The following is a 9,537-nucleotide window of genomic DNA, read 5'->3' on the forward strand; positions in this document are numbered from 1 at the left end:
ACCAAATGCCAGAATCTGAATATTGTGTGACAAAGTTTTATATCAAAAGGGTTTAGCAGGAAAACAAGCCACAATGATATAGTGACGCTTCACATTTAACGTTTTGTAGGTGGTTGGAGCTAAGGTGGTAACCAATGCTAGAAGCCCAGGCTCCAAATGCTATGGATTCGTCACCATGTCAACCGCAGATGAGGCTACTAAATGCATTCAGCATCTTCATCGTACAGAGCTCCATGGTAAAATGATTTCTGTTGAAAGGGTATGTATTAGATTTGTTTAAGTGGATAAAATAATCATCATTTATAGCATTCTATGTGTGGATTATTTGAGTTAAGAAGTGAACAACTCACAATCATTTGAATGAGTTGCTCTTTAAATCTGCTTGCTATAAGATCAAATTTGCTAAATATAACTAGTTGAATCAATTATATCCCTCGACTTTGCTTAGATGTGATTTTATCCTGTGCTTCGCCTCAGGAAATAGATAGGGTCTTTGGGGAACCAGATACTTGCTCCCTTAACCCCTATACTTTGACTGTATATATAATTTAAGATGTAGCATTGTTGACTTGTATGATATAAGATATTAATTGATAAGTTTAATATGAATTTGTATAACACTAAGTCAATTTAATAAGTAATTTGAGTTATCAGATCAATAATGTATAACTGAATTTGTTTGTTATCATTTGAATATTAGGGCCAAAATTTGAAATGAAATATTGTATTAATATTTATAAATATTTTGTGTCATCAGGCTAAGAATGAGCCTGGTGCACAGGTGAAAGGTGCACCAGTTGCTGCAGGACCTGCTGCCAGGAAACCAGATGCCAGGTCTCCTGCTGACAAAAAGAGTACCACTGCTCCGCGTAAAGATGACCGAGGTAGTCATACTTCATAGGGGGTCTTTTTATTGCTTTAAGTAACTACATTTTGTGGCCTAGTAAGATAGGATAAGGATGACCGAGGTAGTCATACTTCTTAGTGGGATCTTTTTACTGCTTTAAGTAACTACATTTTGTGGCCTAGTAAGACTTATGACTACCAGTATATTTGGATGTTTTTGTCCACATAGAGAATACACATCTTTGCTCCCAAATATGATCCAGTCTATGATATTATACTTATTTGAAAGTTCCCTAGAAATCAAAGATTAAAAAACACTTAAGATGATACTGAAAAAATGTTTTTTGGAAATTTTTGAGTGGGAGGATAGTTTAAAAACATTGTTTGTGTGTTATTTCATGTGCCAAAGATAAAAGAGACAGTGAAAAGAAGTCTGAAGATAAAAAGGATGACAAGAAAGATTCAAAGAGAGACTCGAGAAGAGATCATAAGTCAACAGGTTCTCGAAGTGATGACAGGCACTCCAATAGCTCCAGGCGTGACACAAACAGGCGCTCAGCTGGATCAGGTATGGCATGAGATACGTTATCATATTTTGTGAAGAAAGGTGTTGCTTTTTAATGAACAGCAATCTTGTTTTTGAAATTCACAATGAAAATATTTTGCTAATGGGGTAAAATGGTTGCCTGTCATTGAACTATGTGCTGGTTGCAAATTGCTCTAGAGGCTAACTTAATTTCTACAAACATGAATTCAACATGAAATTGGGTACAGAACAATTTTAGTATTAAATATTATCTTGTATTGAATCAACTGTAAATCGATAGGTGATATGTAACTTTTATGTTGTATTAAACTGAGCTATGTTGGAGAGTCCTCATCTTGTGAACAGACCAGTTCCTAAGCAAAGTTTTTAGATAAAAAAAAAAGTTGTGTTTGGTTTTACAGACAGACCAAGGACAGTGGTGATGGACAAATCTAAGGGCGAGCCTGTAGTCCAGGTCAGTAGTCGTGACCAGTCATCCAGTCGTGTGTCCAAGTCGCCCTCTAAAGCCAAGTCCACATCATCCGTAGACCAGAAATCTACAGCAGCTGCAAAGCCTACTTCAGGTTCTACATCTGCTACCAAGGATGGAGATTCTGCCAAAAAAGACGACACAAAAGATGCTCTGTCTTTTGATAAGATACAGGTATATATTATGTACTTTTTCAAAATCTGTCGGTGTTGTAGGGTTTGACCAAAGGTCTGATTACAAATGATGGAATGAAGTCCCATTTGTGCAGTAAAATTTAGTTCCTAGACTTAAAAATAAATTTCATGACAAAGAAATTTAAGGACATACTTCTGAGCTTAAGCATTGGGGTTTCGTTGGTCAGCAATTGTTGTGTTGAGTGCACACATGGAAAGGGATGTGTGTGTACTTCAAGACAGAGATTTACCCTTGCTTGATCTGTGTTGGGTGTTTTGGTTTGTGTGTTGTGATATTCAAATATTGTCTTAGATAATGAGTTGGGACACTTAGATTATGATACAAATGTGGTAGAATAAAAATGAATTACACTGTATTCATATTATATAAATTGACCTGAAGGCTGAATTCCTTATATTTTGTTGTTCAGGAGGAGAGGGAGCGTGAACGTTTACGTCAGAGAGAAAGGAAGCTGAGGGAAGAAGAGAGAATAAAAAAACAGGAAATAGAGTTTGAGAAACGTCGCCAGCGTGATGTTCACATGAAGCAGCGTGCAGAGGCCATTCGACTTGCCAGAGAACGTGAACGCCTTAGGTATAGTATGAGCAATAACTCCACAAATTCATTATCGTTAGGGATAAATATACCTTATATAAGTTGCTATTCTTGTGTATGCATAGTTTCCTTCAGGAAAAAATTGTTTTGATATACTTTTAGGAAGGCTTTAAAAAAAGAGTTTAATCAAAAGTAGTTCTTCCGAAATTAGTTAAATAGTTTATAGAAGTTTCTTATATTTTGTGTTACTTCATCTGAAGTCCCATGAAAAATAAGTTTCTTAGATGTTTCTTGAAATACATGTATAATAATTTATTTATGACATTCTCCAAAAAAATCTTTATTTGTGGTAGGTAACATTTTAATGACAAAAATCCATCTTTGTTAGCACTTACAGGTGTTACTTTTTCATTTCAGGAAGGAAAGGGAGCTTCTCGAGAGAGAGCGCCTGGAAACTCAGCGACTGGAGCGACTTCGTGCAGAGCAAATGGAACGTGAACGTCTTGAGAGAGAACGAGAAGAAAAGAGACGACTTGAACAACTTAGGTAATTATACCCTCTTTGTAAAGAGGGTTAAAAATTAATCAAAGTATATTCACGTATCTGCTGTGTGCATGTACAACAAGCTTGTGTATGAAATATCTTATAGAACCCTGAGCAAACTTAGTTGTATTCACACAATAAGGCCTACACCTGATTAGATTTTGGCTGTTATAGGTCAAACGGTCAGCAGAGAGCCCCCTTGACAAATGTTTATGTCCCTCACCATGAAATTGGGATACATATAGTGTTACCCATGTCTGTCCCGTCCTGTCCAGAAGCAATCTAACTAGCTTATCTCTGGACCACTAATGCGATCATTACCAAACTTTGCATACATAATAAGCTAGATGTCTTGTGCACTGTACTATTTTTTCACCGATCAATCATCCAAGATCGCCATCACAGCCTCTGAAATCATATGCAGTGATACCTTATGTTCTATTTGATGGATCTCAATGAAACTTAATGAGAGGTATGATAACATGACAGCCCACATTTTACTGTAACCCCAAAAAATGCTGAATAACGATTCAAGATGGAGGCTTCTGATTGGTCAAAATTTAGATAATGTCCAATTTTAATGAAAATTTAATGGTTTGTGCATGTGGTTGGGTTAAACTAAGACAATGGCAGTGTTAATTTAATGGCTGCCATTTATTAAGAAATCACATCCATTAATAGCTTTTATTATGCCCCCGCCATAAAATGCATATAGCATTGCCCATGTCCGTCCTGTCTCTTCGCTTTGCATCACATTCTGTCTTGTCTTGATTCAAATTTAACACCTAGAAATCTCATTCTTGGAAGTTTTTTATCAACCTCTATACAAAGGTTGATTATGAGTATACTTCTGACTTTATGTTTCGGGATATCAAATGGCAGTGGGGGTATTTAAAGACATTTTCTAGTATAAATAAAAAAAAAAATCTTATGAGCAAGATACTGGTCTGATTTTGTTCATATGTATGCTAAAAGATCACAGGACAAGTTCTATACTTAATTAGATATTGTTGGCCATTGGTCAAGGTTAAAGATCAAAGGTTAATTAGGTTTTGGTGGTAATTAATCAATGCTAAGAATCAAAGGTTGCACTTGACCTCTTTTAGAATAAGAAGCTGGTGTACCTCATGAACACTAAACAGATTTATGTTATTGATGTTGGGGTTAGGTGATATCTATGTCAGCCCCCACTCACTTTGCTTTTATTCAACAGCTGCTTTATTTCAGATGTGTTAAACTATCTATAAATAGCTTTTTTGTGCTTGTACAAATCAATTTTTTGAGTCTTTTCAATTTGTTAATATTGTCTTTTAAACTTTTGCCATTTCTTGTTTTTCTTTAGTTATATTTAAAGCAAAAAAGAAAGAAATTATTTTTGATGTGAATGGTTTGGTTTTTGTTTAGACTTGCAGAGGCAGAGCAGCGACGAGCAGCACTGAAGCGTACTTATGAGTCGCGTGGTTCTCGAGACAATGAGTGGTCACAACCTAAGCGTGCGTAAGTGTTCGACAACTGATCATGTACTGTACACTCAGAAATAACAAAGGTTTTCAGTGCCTTCATGGTCTTTCAAACTTCTTACAGCTTAATTTCATGGAAAGTTTTGTGCAGTTGAATTTTGATATTATGAAATTGGTTTATGATATGTAAGTTAGCCAAATTCTTATCTTACGTATGGTCCTTAAAACACGTACACATGCATTGTTTTCTTGTTTCTTTAACAGCAACAGATTCAACGAAAATGAAACACGAGATAAGGGTGCTAGAGAAAATCGACCAAATCGTGACAGCAACAATCGCTTCAATGACCGTAGTTCTGGTAGTGGTGCTTCTGGTGGTGGTAACTTTGAGCGTAAGGTGGAGCGATATGATCGTAGGGAAGTGAACCGGGTACAGGACAACCGTAGTAATGAAAATAGGGGAAGTGGAAGGCAGTTTGAAGAAAACCGACGAAGTGGTGGTCGGGGTGATGATAGCTTCCGTGATGATCAGAGAGATGACCGCCGTACAGATGACAGATTTGCAAGGTGGGTGTCACAATCAGTCCTCGCTTTCTTATAAATCGTGGCTGATTTATCAATGATCATGTTGTAATATTTATTTCCAGTATGATATCACATGATTAACATTATTCACAAATACTGATTCAAACAAAGAATACATGTATTTTTGTTCTCTTGCCATCATCCAAACATTTGTAAAGCTTTATCGAAAAGAGTAAATGCTAGCAGCAACTGATGTATAGGATTCAGTATATTTCAAGAAATCTATGAACCAGAATTGAAGTATCAATATTGCTTTTTAGAACGTACAATGACAGGAATGTGAACCATGCTCAGACACATGACAATGCCAACAGGTCACACGACAGAAACAATATGCGCGACGATCGACGAGACACTGGTTTCAACCGCAACCAGTCTCGGGAACATGTAAGGGATGAGAGACGAGGTGTAGATATGGCTCAGGATGACCGACGAGGTGGGAATATCCGTGACAACCAGAGAGACAACCGCAACATGGGAGCTGTAGGAGGCGGACACAATATGAGAGTGACATCTCCACGACACACAGACAACAGGGGTGACTGGAAATCTGACCGAGGTGAGGTAGTCTTATGGTGCAAAAGAAAATTAATTTGGAAAAGTTTTCATTTAGTGTTTTTACAAAAGTCTGCAGCCGTAATGTTGTGAATACTGTTAGGTTCATTTTTTATTAATTTATAAATGACTGTTTTGATTCATTTTTGTTGTACATTCGTATTAAACAACATTAATGAGTCCAAAGTCTCAAAGAAAAAACTATGAAGCACACAGCTATAATTGTATGTTTGGTGTAATTTAGATACACGCCAGCAAGGTGATTCCCGAGTTGTTGTTAGAGGTCAGAACAACATGTCTGGGGGAGGACGTGACAGCTGGCAAGGTGGCCATGGAGGTGGCCACGGAGGTGGCCATGGCAACTACTCCAATGTCGTCCAAGATGACCGTAACCGTGGTGGTAACAAGGGCTTCAGTGGCCACAACAGTGGTGCAGGCCTTCTAGGTAAGTTTCTGTAAACTGGTATTTATAACCTAGTATATAAAATGTTCCATCATTTCATTTTGCATGTAAAGTATGTTTCAGTGTATGAATGGTGAAGGCCCGACTATCTGACATGATAGTGTGACAAATTGTCTATTAGACGATATGAACACAGTTACAATTGAATTGTATTGTTTATAAATACATTTATATGAATTTTACATATATTGTATATTAGACACGAATATTACGGACATATTTGAATTTTCATAGATACAATGTACATAGATTTTCAGGTGCCTCTGTAACAATTTAGCATAAATGAATAATATGAATAACAAAACAAAATCGCTATTTGTTTTGGATTTGTATCATGACAGCTTTTGGATCCAGCTATCTTCATACTTACAATATGCCCTACATTTGTTATTTGCCCTGCAGTGAGTGCACTTGATAAAATTGTGTTTAGTGTTTTATCAATTAATTTTCAAGTCATAGACATGATACATGTAACACTGTTCTGTGTTCTAATCCAACGTTTTAATTTAAGAATCTGAAGAATTTTTCTGAACACCTTTAAAATAGACTGGTTAGAGTTTGTTTGATTTTATTCCAGGAAATGCCCCACAGAGCCAGAACCGGCAGTGGGGGTCAGGCACAGACAATCGTAGTAAGATGGACAACAGCTGGAATACACACAACACACACAGCAATATGGATCAGCGTGTGGCCCCTCAGCAGCAAGATCGCTGGTCAGGTGGGGTGACCATGCAACAGGAGGCACGGCCCACAAGTTTCACTCAGCCTGTTGCAACTGGCCTGATCAGCGTTCCACCAAATGTGTACATGACATCTGTTCCTCAACAGTCTGGTATGATCATAAGCAACATTGCAACAGGACGTCAGCCTGAACCCAGGTTTGACGCCTACAAAATGCAGACTGGTGCAATACGACGCACATACTGAGAACTGTTAATGCATGGAAAATATTTTGTGTGGAAAGACAGATACACTAAGAATTTCTCATCTTTTGCTGTACAAAATGGTTGAAAATATAACATGTAATGCTTGTTAATGAAGGAACAATACATTTTTAATTGATGACTTTAAATTAAAGGTATGACCTCTTCGATATCATTGCGGTAAATAGGGCCTTTGGATTCTCATAGGTAGTCGTCAGTCTGAAGTTTGGTCATGCTTATCAGTGAAGATGAAATGCAATCTTTGGTCTTGGTTTAATAGACCATGAGGTACCATGTGATCAGAGAATACAGTTTCAAGAGCATTACCATTGGAATAAGTCATATATTGAAGGATAAATCTTATAAATAAAATTTATCTAATACAAATATTGACAGTTTACTGAATTGCAAGGCACAGAAGAAATGAGAGAATTCCATACATCTTGTGTCCATTGGTGTACATTGTGATTTATTTTTTGTTTTTTTTTTTGTTCTCAATTTGTCGTGCTTTTGAATGGGAATCAAAAGGTACCTTGTACTTAAAATTTTGAAAGTATTCACCTGGATCATGTCCATGTATACTTAACAAAAAAAGAAAGGTTATCAAAATTTGAAACAGCAGTAGCTATGTCAGGTTCTAGTAAAATATAGAAAATGAGGGGTCAAATATTGAAGTAGGATGTCTACTTTTCAAATGCTGACCAAAATTTGTTATGGTTCAGTGATTTTGTGTGATGTACAAGACATATAGTGGTCATGTCTCTAAGAATGATGTTAGTAACATTTGTGACCGCCTTTGGCAAGAATCACTCCATTACAACGCCGGCACAAAACAAAACATTATTCAACTGCCATAAGAGTCATCGCAGTTGTCACAGAGCCCAATCGAGGCGATTAGTGTGATGATGTCGCCTTAAAATGGGACCTGTATAAGGCATCCTTGCAAACACTCGATGACATCGCAGCATGTTACGGATGGTCTGGCTGCTTCCTTGCCGACCTAGCATAGTCTTTGCTCTGAGGTCGTGCATAAGGCGTTTTACAAAATTTCAACTGGAAAAACCTCATAAAGTGAAAAACATTGTTATGTTCTATGAAACAAACTTTGAATTTCGGGCATGACTGATTTCAATAAAAAATATTGGCAACTAATATAATCAAGATATTAATACAAAACACAGTAGTAAATGTAAAAGTATTTGTATAACTTATCAATATTTGGTGTAAGGCAAGGTAACTCGATAACCTTTCTTTATCTGTTAAGTAAATATGAAATTATATTTTATTTGAGCATTGCATGAGATAAAGATATGTTCTTTCGGTTCCCATATCTAATAAAGAGGTAAATTTATATTTCATTTTAATCTAGAAACTTGATCATTGAAACAGATTTTAAAAAGATGACCGACATCTACTGCGATTTATGTATGTTATATGTCAATGATTTCACCTGTTATTCAGTCACTGGCAAAGCTCATTAGACAGATGATTCAAATCCCAGGATATAAATATCCAAGAATTATGTGTCAAATATTAGAATTCCATGGAGTATGACTCATACACTCGACCAATTATCATTTTACTGTGTTCAAGTATGTGTGGAGATTTTTTACAGTCAATAGCATCACTATGTTCATCAGTCAGCGTTCATTTTATTTCATCAACATTCTTATCATCCACATCATTTCAACATTCTTATCAGGTCGTCAGCTTGTGATGTTTGTAATTGTCATTGGAAGTGAAATGAAATATGTCTAAAGAAATTGAAATTGTTGTTTGTTTTTTGTTTGAAGACTAGGGTACCAATAAAGTACTTTTAAGAATCCATTATCGTTTAAATGAGAAATTGAACCAGTCAACAGAGTAGTGATAAATCATCTAAATCCTCAAACCAAGGCATACAACAGTATAAATCTCTGCGACACCAGACCAGAGTAATGGCATTAACTCCAGGTTTCTTGTAACCAGTTCAGCTAATAAGTTGTTAGAGGAAATAGCAAGTTAAGATTTCAAATGTATTATTATTAGCTCACATGCCCGAAGGGCAAGTGAGCTTATGCCATGGTGCGGCATCCGTCGTCCGTCCGTCTGTCCGGCCATCCGGCGTCAACTTTTTCATTTAAACAACTTCTTCTCAATAACCAAGAGGCCCAGGAACTTCATATTGGGCCTGTAGCATACTGGGGTGAAGGGCTACCAAGTTTGTTCAAATAATTGACCTTGACCTTCATTCAAGGTCACATGGGTCAAATAGGCTATAATCTTCAAACGACTTCTTCTCAATAACCAAGAGGCCCAGGAACTTGATATTGGGCCTGTAGCATGCTTGGGTGAAGGGCTACAAAGTTTGTTCAAATAAATGACCTTGACCTTCATTCAAGGTCACATTGGTCAAACAGGCTATAATCTTCAAACAA

At 36.7% G+C, this 9,537-nt stretch overlaps 1 protein-coding gene across 2 annotated transcripts in view; it reads left to right on the forward strand.

Moving 5' to 3' along the window:
• The window catches only part of LOC117335718 (scaffold attachment factor B1-like), a 30,040-nt gene extending 21,151 nt beyond the window's left edge, over positions 1-8,889 (forward strand). For both annotated transcript variants that reach the window (XM_033895895.1, XM_033895902.1), the window contains exons 10-20: positions 110-259; positions 758-884; positions 1,256-1,414; positions 1,795-2,036; positions 2,467-2,630; positions 3,009-3,137; positions 4,539-4,631; positions 4,859-5,161; positions 5,440-5,738; positions 5,979-6,179; positions 6,775-8,889. In XM_033895895.1, the coding sequence (XP_033751786.1) occupies positions 110-259; positions 758-884; positions 1,256-1,414; positions 1,795-2,036; positions 2,467-2,630; positions 3,009-3,137; positions 4,539-4,631; positions 4,859-5,161; positions 5,440-5,738; positions 5,979-6,179; positions 6,775-7,124 (2,217 nt within the window). In that variant the 3' untranslated portion in view covers positions 7,125-8,889. The remainder of the gene's footprint in view (positions 1-109; positions 260-757; positions 885-1,255; positions 1,415-1,794; positions 2,037-2,466; positions 2,631-3,008; positions 3,138-4,538; positions 4,632-4,858; positions 5,162-5,439; positions 5,739-5,978; positions 6,180-6,774) is intronic.
• The last annotated feature ends 648 nt before the right edge of the window (positions 8,890-9,537 follow it).

The sequence above is a fragment of the Pecten maximus genome, chromosome 1 (genome assembly GCF_902652985.1).
Source record: "Pecten maximus chromosome 1, xPecMax1.1, whole genome shotgun sequence".
Classification (NCBI taxonomy): Eukaryota; Metazoa; Mollusca; class Bivalvia; order Pectinida; family Pectinidae; genus Pecten; species Pecten maximus.